This window comes from Panthera uncia, chromosome D4 (assembly GCF_023721935.1).
Source record: "Panthera uncia isolate 11264 chromosome D4, Puncia_PCG_1.0, whole genome shotgun sequence".
In the NCBI taxonomy this organism is placed as follows: Eukaryota; Metazoa; Chordata; class Mammalia; order Carnivora; family Felidae; genus Panthera; species Panthera uncia.
Genome location: NC_064807.1, coordinates 23,262,525 through 23,276,579, shown reverse-complemented (window position 1 = coordinate 23,276,579; position 14,055 = coordinate 23,262,525). Strand labels below are relative to the sequence as shown.

The 14,055-nt window shown below is 43.4% G+C and overlaps 1 protein-coding gene across 2 annotated transcripts in view; it reads left to right on the top strand.

The window, feature by feature from the left end:
• RASEF (RAS and EF-hand domain containing) overlaps window positions 1-14,055 on the top strand; it is a 77,531-nt gene that overhangs the window by 60,738 nt on the left and 2,738 nt on the right. For both annotated transcript variants that reach the window (XM_049648962.1, XM_049648914.1), the window contains 3 exons: window positions 1,123-1,237; window positions 6,026-6,145; window positions 9,023-9,099. In XM_049648962.1, the coding sequence (XP_049504919.1) occupies window positions 1,123-1,237; window positions 6,026-6,145; window positions 9,023-9,099 (312 nt within the window). The remainder of the gene's footprint in view (window positions 1-1,122; window positions 1,238-6,025; window positions 6,146-9,022; window positions 9,100-14,055) is intronic.

The window sequence follows — 14,055 nt, the reverse complement described above, 5'->3', positions numbered from 1 at the left end:
AGGGAACAGACACAGATATGTAAAAGCTGTTCACCCGGAGCTCATATTCTGGAGCAGGCTGAGTTTCAACGTTTAAAAAACATTCATGGGGCGCCTGGGTGGCTCAGTCAGTTAAGCACCCGACTTTGGCTCAGGTCATGATCTCGCAGTTCGTGGGTTCGAACCCCATGTCAGGCTCTGTGCTGGCAGCTCAGAACCTGGAGCCTACTTCAGTTTCTCTGTTTTTGTCTCTCTGTATCCCTCCTACTCACGCACTCTCTCTCTCTTTCTCTCTCTCTCTTTCTCTCTCTCAAATATAAATAAACATTAAAAAATTAATTAAAAAAACAAAAAAATATTTGTGGTTGGGATGCCTGGGTGGCTCAGTTGGTTGGGCGACCGACTTCAACTCAGGTCATGATCTCACAGTTTGTGAGTTCAAGCCCCGCATCGGGCTCTCTGCTGTCGGCATGGAGCCTGCTTCAGATCCTCTGTCCCCATCTCTCTGCCCCTGCCCTCTAAATGTTAAAAAACATTTAAAAAATATTTTTTAAAAAAAGGAATAAAAAACATTCACGGTTGATGTGGCCTTACTGAAGATAATATAAAATAGGGCAGTTGGCTTAGAGTTGGGACATACACGTTGAGGTATATGCTCTTCCCCTCACGAGCTGCCCCTCACCTTGTGTGTACAGTTTCTGGCCTGTTGCAGCCATTGTTCTTCTTTCGTGTGACCCCCCCCCCCCCACCAAAACAGAGATTTTCTCTCTTGTGCATCTCCCTCCCTCTTCTGTGTCCCACGCGTAGGTTCAGGAGCTTGTTGCCAAGGCTGAAATTTTTAAGAAATTATGCTTCAACCTTGTCCTGGTTATGTTTTGCGGTTTGCAGACATTCTTGGGGTAGTTTGATGGAGAAATTGATTGGCTCTTGTAGATTAGCACCCCAGATTGTTGTCCAGTTACCTTCCGCTGAGACATCCCAGTCCTTGGAGGTGGCTGTTTCACAGTGACGGTTGCCGTTAGAGTCTTCTCGGGGGAGGCTTATTCTAGAAGATGAGAAAAAAAGCATAAAAGAGATGAAGGGGCAGCTCCTGCCCAATGGACGGATTAGAACCATTACTTAACATGCTTTTCTCTTTGCCAGATTCAGAAGTATTGCCAAGTCTTACTTCAGGAGAGCAGATGGCGTTCTGCTGCTGTATGATGTGACGTGCGAGAAATCCTTTCTTAATGTACGAGAGTGGGTAGATATGATTGAGGTAAGACCTCAACACAGAAAAGCAAACCAAAAATTACACAAGAGAGTCATAGGCCATCTTGAAACGTGCGATTTCTTTTCTTGGTTGAAGTGCACACCGGTAGAGACCATTGGTCCAGGCTGTCACAGGAAGGACTGGGTGTTAGAGGGAGTTTCCAGTGACACTTGGCAGTATTGGTCTCTTCCTCAGTAGCTGGGTAGGTTTCCACAGAACCACGGATACCACTGAAGGGAGCTTCTGGGAATGAAACTTGGGGGTGTTCTTACAGATGAAATCAGAACCCTTTTGGAAGTAAATGCACATGTAGGCAGCCTGAGAAGAAGCTGCTTTTACACATGGGGTAGTGTGTAGAATGACTGGGTGTTGCACAGGGCCTTCCATGCATGCCGGATGTGTGGGTGCCGCATCATGGATGTGAGCATGTGCACGGCCCAGTTCTGTGGCACCTGCGTTCTCAGCCTTGTGGTGGCAGTAATTTGGGTATCACTGAAATACCAGTTGGTATTTTATTTATTTATTTGTTTATTTAAAAAAATTTTTTTAATGTTTATTTATTTTTGACAGAGATAGAGACAGAATGCAAGTGGGTTGGGGCAAAGAGAGAGGGAGGCACAGAATCTGAAGCAGGCTCCAGGGCTCCGAGCTGTCAGCACAGAGCCTGATATGGGGCTCGAACTCACGAGCTGTGAGATCATGACCTGAGCCAAAGTCGGACGCTCAACTCACTGAGCCACCTGGGTGCCCCTCCAGTTGGTATTTTAAACATACGTGGTAACATCTGTGCTCTTTTTTTTTTTTTTTTTGGTTAAATGAGATGATGTCTTTCATCTGAGGACCTTTCTTTGGTTTCATGGTGAATAATTTCTGAAAGTAGGAAATGATTTTGACCATAGTTAGTGTGCTGCCAGAGGTTATTTTTTTAAGTTTTATTTATTTTTTTAAATGTTTATTTATTTTGAGAGAGAGAGAATCCTAAGCAGGCTCCATGCTGTCAGTACAGAGCTTGATGTGGGGCTCGATCCCAGAACCATGACGAGATCATGACCTGAAACAAAATCAAAAGTCAAATGCTTAACCCACTGAGCCACCCAGGTGTCTTGCTGTCAGCGTTTATTTTTTTTTTAATTTTTCTTAATGTTTATTTATTATTTTTGAGAGACAGAGCATGAATGGGGAAAGGGCAGAAGGGGAGAGGGAGACACAGAATCCAAAGCAGGCTCCAGGCTCTGAGCTGTCAGCACAGAGCCCAGCGTGGGGCTCAAACTCATGAACCATGAGATCATGACCTGAGCCAAAGTCAGTCGCTTAACTGACTGAGCCACCCAGGAGCCCCCAGCAGTTATTAATCAACATAAAACTACAAGCTATGGTTCAATATACTCTTTTAATTTTTTTTAACATTTATTTATTATTGAGAGACAGACACAGAGCGTGAGCAGGGGAGGGGCAGAGAGAGGGGGAAACACAGAATCATAAGTAGGCTCCAAGCTCTGAGCTGTCAGCACAGAGCCCTACACGGGGCTCGAACTCACAAACCGAGAGATCATGGCCTGAGCTGAAGTCAGTCACCCAATCAACTGAGCCACCCAGGCACCACTCAATATACTCTTTTAGAAAAAATAAAATTAAAAAAAAATAGTGGCTGATATAATTTTTCAATTAAGTCCATTATCTATAATTTTTAACAGGCATGAAATAGTACAGTGGTGACTAAACACAGAACTGATTGCTGTATGATACCAGGTTAGCCTCTAGATTCTTCAGTTGGGCCTATTTAATACCCTATCAAAAATAGAATTAATGATCTCTTTCTAACTAAAGAAGTGATGTGAGAAATGACAAAGAAATGTGCATTTTGTTCTACTGAAATATCATGACTTAAATTTGTTATAAATAATGATGAAAGTGTGTTGACATTTATGTAGGATTTTTATTTCACAAAACTTTCCACATGTTATATTCATCTGTGTAATGTATCTGAGAAAAGAAGTAAAAAGTGTAATGTTTTTCTCACTTTTTTATGTGAAACTTGAGGTAGAGAAAGAATAGGACAATGGCTTGTGGTTATTTAGAGGTTAGGGGTTGAATGGGGAATTGGCTCTCCTGATTCAACCCTGGTTGCTACTGGGATAAAGTGCCAGAGTAAGCAGTGGGTTGAGAAAAGCTTTTGAGGTCCAAAAAGGAATTCCAAGGTACCATCAGTCAACAGAGGAAAAGCAGCTGCTCAAGGGAATAGACAGACCTCCCTGGGACAGAGCGATGAGTCCAGAATGACATAATCCCAGCAAACTCATACCTCACAGAAATTCAAAATCTATAGCAAAACTTTTTGTTGTTAAAACTATCAGACTTAGTCTTTGTTTTTTGTTTGTTTGGTTTTTTAATTGTTGTTGTTGTTTTTAGACTTAGTCTTTGTTTTAAGTCTTTGGATTTATGCTCAAGGAAAGGAGGCCTAAAGGCAAGGTCAGCCCATGTTGAAACGGCCCTTAGTGACCAGCCACAGCATGTACCAGGACCTCATAATTTGCCATGATTTGCTAATCACCAACACATGATAAAGTGACCTTTTTCGCTCTTTGGATCATCTTTCACAGGGTCTGAAAAGGATGAAAACTGTATTGAAGATGAATGATTGAATTTGCAATCGGGAAAAATTAGATACCAGTTGGCATTAGACTTTCACCTTCAGAAAAAAACAAAGCATGATAAACCTTTGCCATGGCTCACTCTAATTTGAGGAAATTCTACAGGGACAATTTATTTATTTATTTAAATGTTTATTTTTGAGAGGGAGAGAGAGAGAGCGAGCAAGAGTGGGGAGGGGCAGAGAGAGACAGAGGATCCAAAGTGGATAGGAAGCAGCCTCTGCACTGATAGCAGAGTGTCTGATGTGGAGCTCAAACTCAGGAACCATGAGATCATGACCTGAGCTGAAGTTGACCACTTAACTGACTGAGCCACCCAGGCATCCCCTGTAGGGACAGTTTATATGGCCACTATAAATATGGGTAGAAACTCAGATTATGATTGTTGGGGTAAGCCAGAGGGTTGTAGAACTTCAGTGGTGAACAGACCCTCTGAATTATTAATGAATATACTTTGATAAAAACCACTGGGTTACAAAATCATGCAACAAAATTAGGGATAAAGTTAAATTTTGGCCATTTACTTACCTGTCATGAATAATGTATTGATTGAATAATTGGGTGAAAGTTGAAGGGAGGAGACACTTGAGATGTAGGATCTCTTCCTGACTTTTACACGTTCAAGAGCATTTTGGGAGTGCCTCCTTTGTGCACGTACTATTCTAGAGCCTGTAGCGTATCCATTAATAAACTGAAAGCCCTATCCTTACGGAGCTTGCACTCTAGTAGGAGAAACATAACCAGCAATAAATATGTAAAATAAATAGAATGATAGAAAATAACAAATCTTGTAGCAACAAGAAGAGGGCAGGGGAAGGGGCCTGATGATGAGGCACTGGACCGCAGGTGGTGTGGTCAGCATGGCCTCCCTGGAAGGTGAAGTTTGAGTCAAGACCTAAAGGAACTGCCAGTCTTTACTGGAATGACTTTGGGAAGTCATTTGGATGCTTGGGTTCTTGGCTTACTTAAGTGAATATTTGTTTAATGGCTTCCAAATGGTGCCCCCTTGGAACCTGAGCAGTTTGCCCAAGAAGCACAATTAATTAACACGTTAGTGGATGGGGTGCCTAGTTTCTGGAAGGGCCTTTTATTTCCTTTCCCCCTTTGCTGTTATCGCACTCTGGTGCAAGGAAAATGGGCTGAAGAGAAAGGAAGTCAGGTATAATGTCATCATTTTTAATGCTTATTTCTTGATCTCGTGACAGGTAGGGCACCAAACTGAAAGAACAACTTGTATCTTAGACACCGCAAAGGGCACGTCCCATGTGCCTTAGTCGGGGCTCCTGCTTCTCGTGCTTAGGAACCAGAACCCTGTTTTTCTGTGCTGGTCAGGTCATCTTCCTCTGTTCTCATCAGCACCTTTTGAGGTCACGTGTGCTCTTACTAACTCCTTCATTTTACAAGTGGGGAAACTGAGGCAGAAACATGAAGAGATTTGCCTGATTTCACACACCCACACCGGCAGCCCGGTGGTGGGAGCGGGGGGCCTCAAACTCAGCTGTGCTTCTCTCATTTCACGCTCTGCCAGCTCGTGTGGTCCCAGATGGTGGTACAGTTTGTGTAAGTTGATTTAGGAGCATTATCCTTACAATTGATTCCTTTGAATGATTGGTAATTAACTCTTGTAAGAAAAATGAACCTTTTAGAAACTTCATATTTTGCTTTTGTTGTAAACCAGACAGCAGTGCATGTGGAGCCCTCAGGCTCTGTTTTTATCCCATTATGGCTGAGGGATTTCCTGTGTGTTTTGTACCTGAGATAACGAAGTTGACTGGTCATCACCGCTCTTTGGAGTGAAAGCTGCAGAAAATGCTGTGGGCGCCACAGCCAAATATAATTCTGTGGTCATGCCTCTTGAGTTTATATTGGTTTGTACGGTGGCAGGGGGGATGGAGTGCATTTGGACCGTGGCCTGGGCCTTTACAAGTTCTTATTTGGCCTCTCTGAATTTCAGTGTTCTCACTTGGCAATAGGAACAAGTCTGACTCTTTTTAGAGATATTTTGAGGCTTAAAGATCGTCCCTCTATGTCACTTGGCACCCGAGGGGCATTTGGAGAATGGAAGCTGCGGTTGGTATTGCTGCTCTTGTCAGTGGAACTTGCTCGGTGTTTGATGAACACACAATTTTATTCTTTATGGCAGGATGCAACCCAGGAGAGCATTCCTATCATGTTGGTGGGAAACAAGGCTGATCTTCGTGATGCTGCTGCAGCAGAGGGACAAAAGTGTGTCCCAGGATACTTTGGAGAAAAGCTAGCCATGGTAAGGGTAAAAGTGGGTCTATTGGGATAGACCTTAGCAGTTCATGAGCTTTGTAGTTTATGGCCCTTCACTTTTGTCTACGTTCACTTTAAGAGGTATTTTGGCAAACCTCCATCCTTTTTTAAAACTTTTTTTTAGGGGCGCCTGGGTGGCGCAGTCGGTTAAGCGTCCGACTTCAGCCAGGTCACGATCTTGCGGTCCGTGAGTTCGAGCCCCGCATCAGGCTCTGGGCTGATGGCTCGGAGCCTGGAGCCTGTTTCCGATTCTGTGTCTCCCTCTCTCTCTGCCCCTCCCCCGTTCATGCTCTGTCTCTCTCTGTCCCAAAAATAAATAAAAAACGTTGAAAAAAAAATTTTTAATAAAAAAAAAATAATAATAAAATAAAATAAAAAAAAAAAACTTTTTTTTAAACGTTTATTTATTTTTGAGAGAGAGAGATACAGAGTGGGACTGGGGGATGGGTAGAGAGAGGGAAACACAGACTCCGAAGCAGGCTCCAGGCTCTGAGCTGTCAGCACGGAGCCCGATGTGGAGCTCGAACCCATGAATGGTGAGATCATGACCTGAGCCAAAGTCAGATGCTTAACCAACTGAGCCCCCCAGGCACCCCCAACCTCCATCCTTTTTGATGGGTCTCCTGTCCTTGTCCAGGCAGAACTCCGCTCACCTCCCTTTAATGGATGTAGTTGTACCAAGGATTTAAACCTCTCGTGGAAGTAAAATGACCACTTGGTCATCCTCCAGTGGAGAACATTGACAAAGAGTAGCCAGAATTATCCTGCCTTCCTCCCCACTCTCTACCAGTTCCTGGACTCCTGTAGTTCTGGAATCAATGTCAAGGAAAAAGAAGGGTTTCCTGTTTAGAAAACATGGTTGAGTTCCAGAAGTTTACTGTGTCAAAGGGCAGTGTGTCACTTGGGTAGAAGAGCATTGGGAAACTTGTTGGTTTTTTTTTCTCTCTCTCTCTAAGATTTGTGCTTAGTTGAATAGTCTAAATTTGGTTATACACTTGAATAGAGGATGAAGCCCATGTCTATCCAGCCTATTACCATGGGAAGTGTTTATTCTGCCATTATTACCAGTGTGTGAGAATGCTCCAGGGCCCTCTCATGACCTGTCCTTCCCCAACAAGGAATCAGAGGTACTTGGGTCGGATAAATTCATGCCCTAACAGTCTGATCTGATACTGTGGTCATTGTTGTCTGTCATCAGCACCATGGAAGGGCTGCCCTGTAGCATGGACATGCAGGCTTGAACAATGAGTTACAGTGTCACTATTTTCAGTTGGAAAATCTTTCTTGATTTAAATCTTGGAATTGTGAGCCTAACATGCTAAACATCAGAACCAGGCAGTGAAATACAGAGGGGATTCATTCAACACACGCTTCATTGTATCCACTTCATTGTGTGCTGAGCAGAGACTAGAGCACAAAGCAGACAGTCCTTGTCTTCATGTAGTTTATTTCTGGGGAGATCTATGTAAAACTTACATAATCCGCGTGCCACATTGTCCCACACACCCCCTTGAGAGCACATCATTCCTGGCCATATGCCAGGTTTATTCCCATCTCAGGATTTCTGAGTTCCCAAGGTTTGTTTACCTGTGTGTCTTGTGACCCCTACCCCTGTGCATCTGTGGAGGCAATCTCTGTTTCACCCCCTGACATCCTAGCTCTAGAACTCAGCAGCAGCGCTACCCATTTCCACTAGAATTTTGTGATTTTTATGCATTTTCTGTGGAATCCACAGGGGCTCATGGGTGAAGTTCCCACTGTGGAGTGGAATCCTTCCCCATTGTGTCGTTCTCTCTCTCCATGCTCCAGAGCAGCCATTACATCCTCCCCTTGTCCCACATGGACAGTGTTGCCCACACCCAGGCCTTTCCTGAGGGAAATTGTCTCCAGGCAAAGACACAAAAGTAACTTCATCCATTACACTTGTGGCAAGTGCAATGCAGGAAAACCACAGAGGGCTGTGCAGCAACTTGTCAGGGTGAGAGAACACTGAATCTTAACCTCCGGGGAGGATTACCTAAAAACCCCAAAGGGTGGTAGGAGTCAGCCTGCAGAAGGGGTTTGATGGGGGAAGGGCATAACCCAGGTAAGGGAAACAGCAGGTGCACAGGTCCCGAGGTAGGAGGGAATTTAGAACGTTGGAGAAACGGAGGGAAGGTCAGGGTAATTGGAGCATTGTGAGTGAGGGGAGATGATGGCAGGTAAAGCTGGGGGGTGGGCTGGGACTGCATTGTCAGCCGTGGTGAAGCACTTGAGCGTTACTTGAGGAGGAATGAGAAGCATTGAAAGGTTTGAAGCAGGAGAATATGATCAGTGATCATATACATAACTGCTGGGAGGTTGAATAATAGAGGCCTAGAAGATGTCAGTTGGTTTTAGCAACATGGAGGTTGCTGAATCTTGATAGGAAAAGATGATAGTGTGAAGGGATGTGTGTTAGCTGCTGGCCCAAAGGACACATACTTTTGATGGACGTTTAATTCGTGAGTGGTTACCTTAAGCTATCATTTTTACTTCTCTCAGATGATCTTTTAGAGAACATTTGTAGCAACTGCGATAGGACTGTGGGAAGAACCTTAAAACATGAAATTGTGTACAGTGCTTACTTTTAAGGCAAAATAAAATTCCTCTGACTAGAAACTGTTTCTGGCATAACTAGATTCAGATTCACTCTTTCTTAAAGCATTGAAACTCTGAATCCAGTTTCTTGGCTATTAGCATCCTCAACAGAAGAGTATTTTTATTTTATTTGATGGTTTTAAAAGCTAAAATTCCAGGAGACCTAAGAAAGAGACCTGAGAGAGAGAGAGAGAGAGAGAGAGAGAGAATTCTTCATTTAATTGTGTGTATTTCTTTTCTACAGACCTATGGGGCATTATTCTGTGAAACCAGCGCCAAAGATGGCTCAAATGTAGTGGAAGCTGTTCTCCATCTCGCTCGGTAAAGTGTGGCCTCATATTTGGAAAACTGGAAGTAGGATTGAATTTTTGTGTAGTTGGTGCATATATCAAATTTCTTGACCATAACATGAATATACATTCGAAAACACAGTCTTGTATTTAGTAGTGGTGAGCGAAACAATTGAGCACAGATTTTATAAAAACTGGTAATGCTGCCTCTGCACTGTGAATGTTGGCAAAGTACCTTTACTGCCAAACAAAACAGGTGCATCTGAGGTGTCGTTGACATTTCTGCAAAATGTCACTGCAAAGCTAATAGTTGACTTGTATGAATCATTTCCAGGAACCAGATTTTAAACACAAGAGACTATTATGAAATTATCTATTATGACATTTTCCTGGGTAAAGGGGAAAAAAAAAACCTCAACAAAGCAAATTGTATATCATGCCAGTTGGAAGCACCTTGTTAAAATTATTAGATAATTACTAAGCTAAGGTAATGGTGTTAATAATAAATAACACTTTGGGATATAGATTAGAATGAAAATTATATCATTGAGGAACTTGAATATAAATGTGAGTGTTTTAATCCTTGGAGTAAATTTAATTTTTAGGAAATAACAATATTATCTGTTAGATCTCTCTTTTTTGCCTAGTTTTCTGCCACAAATGAAAAGTTGATTCTTTACTGGCCTAAAGGAATTAAATATCCAAAAGAAAATAGGAAGGAAAGGAAAGAAAAAAAGAAAAGAAAGTATACATTAACAAGATTCAGGCCAGTGATCTTTAATTACTGACAAAGCCATAATTTTAGTGTAATTTGTGTAGGTTTTTTTTCCTGGTCATTTGTGAGGTTTTACAAGAATCTTTTTTTAAAAATTTTTAAATGTTTTTATTTATTAATTTTGAGAGACAGAGACAGAGCACAAGCCGGGGAGGGGCAAAGAGAGAGGGAGACACAAAATCTGAAGGAGGTTTCAGGCTCTGAGCTGTCAGCTCAGAGCCTGACGTGGGGCTCAAACCTACGGACTGTGAAATCATAACCTGAGCTGAAGTCGGATGCCCAACCAGTTGAGCCACCCAGGCACCCCTACAAGAATCTTAATTTTAGAAGGATAGTTGGCTTGCTAATATACATTGACAAGTAAAATACCTTGCAGTGTTTTAAGTGCTGCTTTTATATTGATGACTTGGTGTTTCTAGTGCTTATTAGCTGCTTCGACTGGGGCCTTGGGCAAGATCCTTGCCCTCACTTGAGAGAATCCGGAAATGGGCCCCAGGACTTTTTTTTAAAGACTATTTATTTATTTTGAGAGAGAGTGCGCAGGCACACACATGGGGTGAGGTTGGGGGTGGGGAGAGGCAGAGAAAGGAGAGAGAGACAGAGAGAGACAGAGAGACAGAGAGACAGAGAGAATTCCAAACAGGTGCCACACTGTTAGCATAGAGCCTGGTGGAGCTCGATCTCATGAACCATGAGATCATGACCTGAACCAAAAATCAAGGGTCAGATGCTTAACTGAGCCACTCAGCTGCCCCAGGAAATTAGCCCAGGACTTTAAATGGCCTGTCTTTAAAAATTATCTCCTTTGCTATCAGTCCAAGATAGAGAACCACCTTTCCCCACCACACTGGAAATCATCTTTGTTTAAAGCAAAAGCAGTGCTAACTTTGAGTGTGACCTAGAACAGGGAGAAAAAAGGTAAACATTAAACATTTGTAGATTCAGGGGAATTACTTGGTTTTCTGCCTGTGATTCGCAGGGAGAATCATGGGCTAGTATTATATTTGTCAAACAAGAACCCAAGTAAAACCTTTGTAAGTTGGGTGAAATAAGTGACTTCGTGCACCTCTGTGTGCATAGGGGCCTCCAGCCATTTTGACCAAGGAAGGCTCACTCAGTAGAGGTGGTGAGAGATTCAGCGAAATGCACTAAAGATGGATTCATTGCTGAACTATTAGGTGTTTACACTTTTCCAGGTGGTCATATGGTGTTTCACTGCAGTATACCCAGGGATTCCAGGGTGGAGGTGATGCACTTGCTGGGCTCGATGGGTGTGGGAAGGGCCTGCCTGCAGGTCTGCAGAACATTGCAGGGCCCGAGGCTGACCTGGAACCCCAGGGGAGGTGGAGGGAGCCTTAGCTTTGGCAGTGGGGAGAAAAGGATGCTGTATGTCAGGCCCCCTGTGAGCCTGTCGTTTGCTGCCTAGCTTATTGGAAGACTGTAGTGTCAGGAGGCTCAAAGTCCAATCTTAAATCTGCCCTCGCACAGCCATGGAGTCTCCTCTCAGCGTCTCTAATCTGTGAAACGAGGAAGGAGCCTGGAGGAAACGACCCCCAAGGTCCTTCCCGTTCTGACAGTCCATGGTTCTGTGTATAATAGCCAGTAGTCCACTGAATCCCATAATCACTGTTTAATGCTGAATTGTCTTCACGGGGTCATATTAAAGTTAAATGACTCCAAATTGCCACAGTCACACCCAGAGCACAGAATCGATTCCCTTTATTGTATTGTAAAGATGGGAGAGGCTGTGAGCCTCCTGTGCCTTTTCCCCATCTGCTCCCGCCCGGCGCCTGTTTACCATGCAGCTTCCACACAGCCATGTGCTTCTTTCCTTAGAACACCTGTGTGCAGAGGCATTTTGATAACGAGGTCACTTCTGTGAATCACTTATCAAGGAGTTCTTTTATCGTTGTTATTGCATTGTAGCCTGGTGCAAGGCCTCTGGTTTAGTTATGTTAGCGATGTGTTAAATGTGAAAATTACAAGTAGGGCAAACATGTAAATGCTTGAATTTGCTTTCTATCCTGCCTTCAGATTTGCTTGTCAAAGTACCTATGTCTTGAAATGGCAGAGTCACCACAGGTGAAATTACCATTTTTAAAAGTTTTTCGGGGCGCCTGGGTGGCGCAGTCGGTTAAGCGTCCGACTTCAGCCAGGTCACGATCTCACGGTCCGTGAGTTCGAGCCCCGCGTCAGGCTCTGGGCTGATGGCTCGGAGCCTGGAGCCTGTTTCCGATTCTGTGTCTCCCTCTCTCTCTGCCCCTCCCCCGTTCATGCTATGTCTCTCTCTGTCCCAAAAATAAATTAAAAAACGTTGAAAAAAAAAAATTAAAAAAAAAAAAAAAAGTTTTTCATCCTTCAAAAAGCTATGTATCATCCAAAGCATGTCACATTCTCTATTTGGATCTCACAAGATAATTCCTGTCGTGGCCCCTTTCACACTGTGTTACATCTTAAAACGTGTACTATAAGAGTTTATGAATTTGCACTGTCTGAAACAGAATTCTGTTCTGAAAGGAGGCCATAAATGTCTGGTTAACACCTGCAACTACTAATACTGCTTTTTCTGGAAACCTCTCAATCCCAGGAAAAGTTTCTCCTAGAAATGCAATTTCCTTGTAATGTTGACGGGACATCTGTCACAATCATCATCCCTTGGCAGGTGAATTTGCCATACCAGGACCACAAGCTTTAAGCATTTTGCACTAGATTCAAGTTCCAGGGGCATTTAATTGATCAATGGCCTGAAAATTGAAAAAAAAAACCCACAAAAAATGCTTAGGTTGATATTATCAGTTCAGCCCAGGAGCTGAGCCTGTGGGTGTAAATCCATCCATGAGACTGACTCACCTAAAATGCAGCTGTTAAGCATGTGGTAGTTTTTGGAGAGATAGTCTAGTTTTCCCAGCCTTAACCCTGTTGATTTCCTTAAAGTGGGACATGCCTGCATTTATGATGGATTAAAGAAACCCGAAGGCCAGATGAAAAGTGTGGGTACATGTTTTTCCTCCTTAATATTTGTTTTCAGGGTCTATAATGTCTGCATTATGTGAGCACTCAGCCCATGGAGGCCCCATACATGATTCAGTAAAGATACCGAGGAAATAAATATGAGACAGGCCATGCAATTTAACATGAGAGGAAGAGGGGCGCCTGGGTGGCTCAGTCGATTGAGCGTCCGACTTCAGCTCAGGTCATGATCTCGCGGTTCATGAGTTCAAGCCCTACATCGGGCTCTGTGCTGACATCTCGGAGCCTAGAGCCTGCTTCAGATTCTGTGTCTCTCTGTCTCTTTGCCCCTCCCCTGCTCACACTGTCTCTCTCTCTCTCTCCCTCTCTCTCTCTCTCTCTCTCTCTCTCCCTCCCTCCCCCTCCCTCCCCCTCCCTCTCTCTGAAAACAAAAAAATAATAACATGAGAGGAAAAGAAGAAACATATGACCAGGCAGCCAGATGATTGTAGCTGATAGAGGCCGTTGGAACCCCCAGAAGGAGAGACATGAGTTGTCTTGTGAAGTTGCTATGATTATTATACCCATTCTACAGATCAGAAAATGGAGAACTAGAGTGCTTGATCAACTTGTTCAAAGTGACACAGCTACTAAGTGGCATCATTGGGACTTGTCACGTGAATCTGAAGCGTAGGCTTGTCACTTCAGTGTTGGCAGTCTCAGGATTGCATTCCACATTCTCTTCTTTACTCTCTCTCCACCTAATGCCTTCTGTCCCCAGTGTTTCTAGAACTGTCTCTAGCTGGTGACTTCCACTTTCTGTATTTTTAACCTCCACTTCTTTTTAAAATTCCATAACCACATCCCCAACCCATAAACAAGTAGAAATTCTGAAGGCATGACTGTATCCAACATGTCTAAACCCTCACAGCCTGGCCTCACCTACCTTTCTGGTGGCATCTCTTATCTTGCTTCCCAAAGGAGTGATAATCTGTGGACACAGTCAAACTTTATTTCTAGTTGTGGCCAGGCTCTTTTATGTTTCCTTGCCTTTATGCGTGCTGTTCCCTGCACCTGGACTCTCCTTTCCTCATTAACTGAAGGCCAATCCCTGTCCTTTTTTTTTTTTAAATTAAAAAAAATTTTTTTTACATTTATTTATTTTTGAGAGAGAGACAGAGCACAGGTCGGGGAGGCACAGAGAGAGGAGACACAGAATCCGAAGCAGGCTCCAGGCTCCAAGCTGTCAGCACAGAGCCCGAC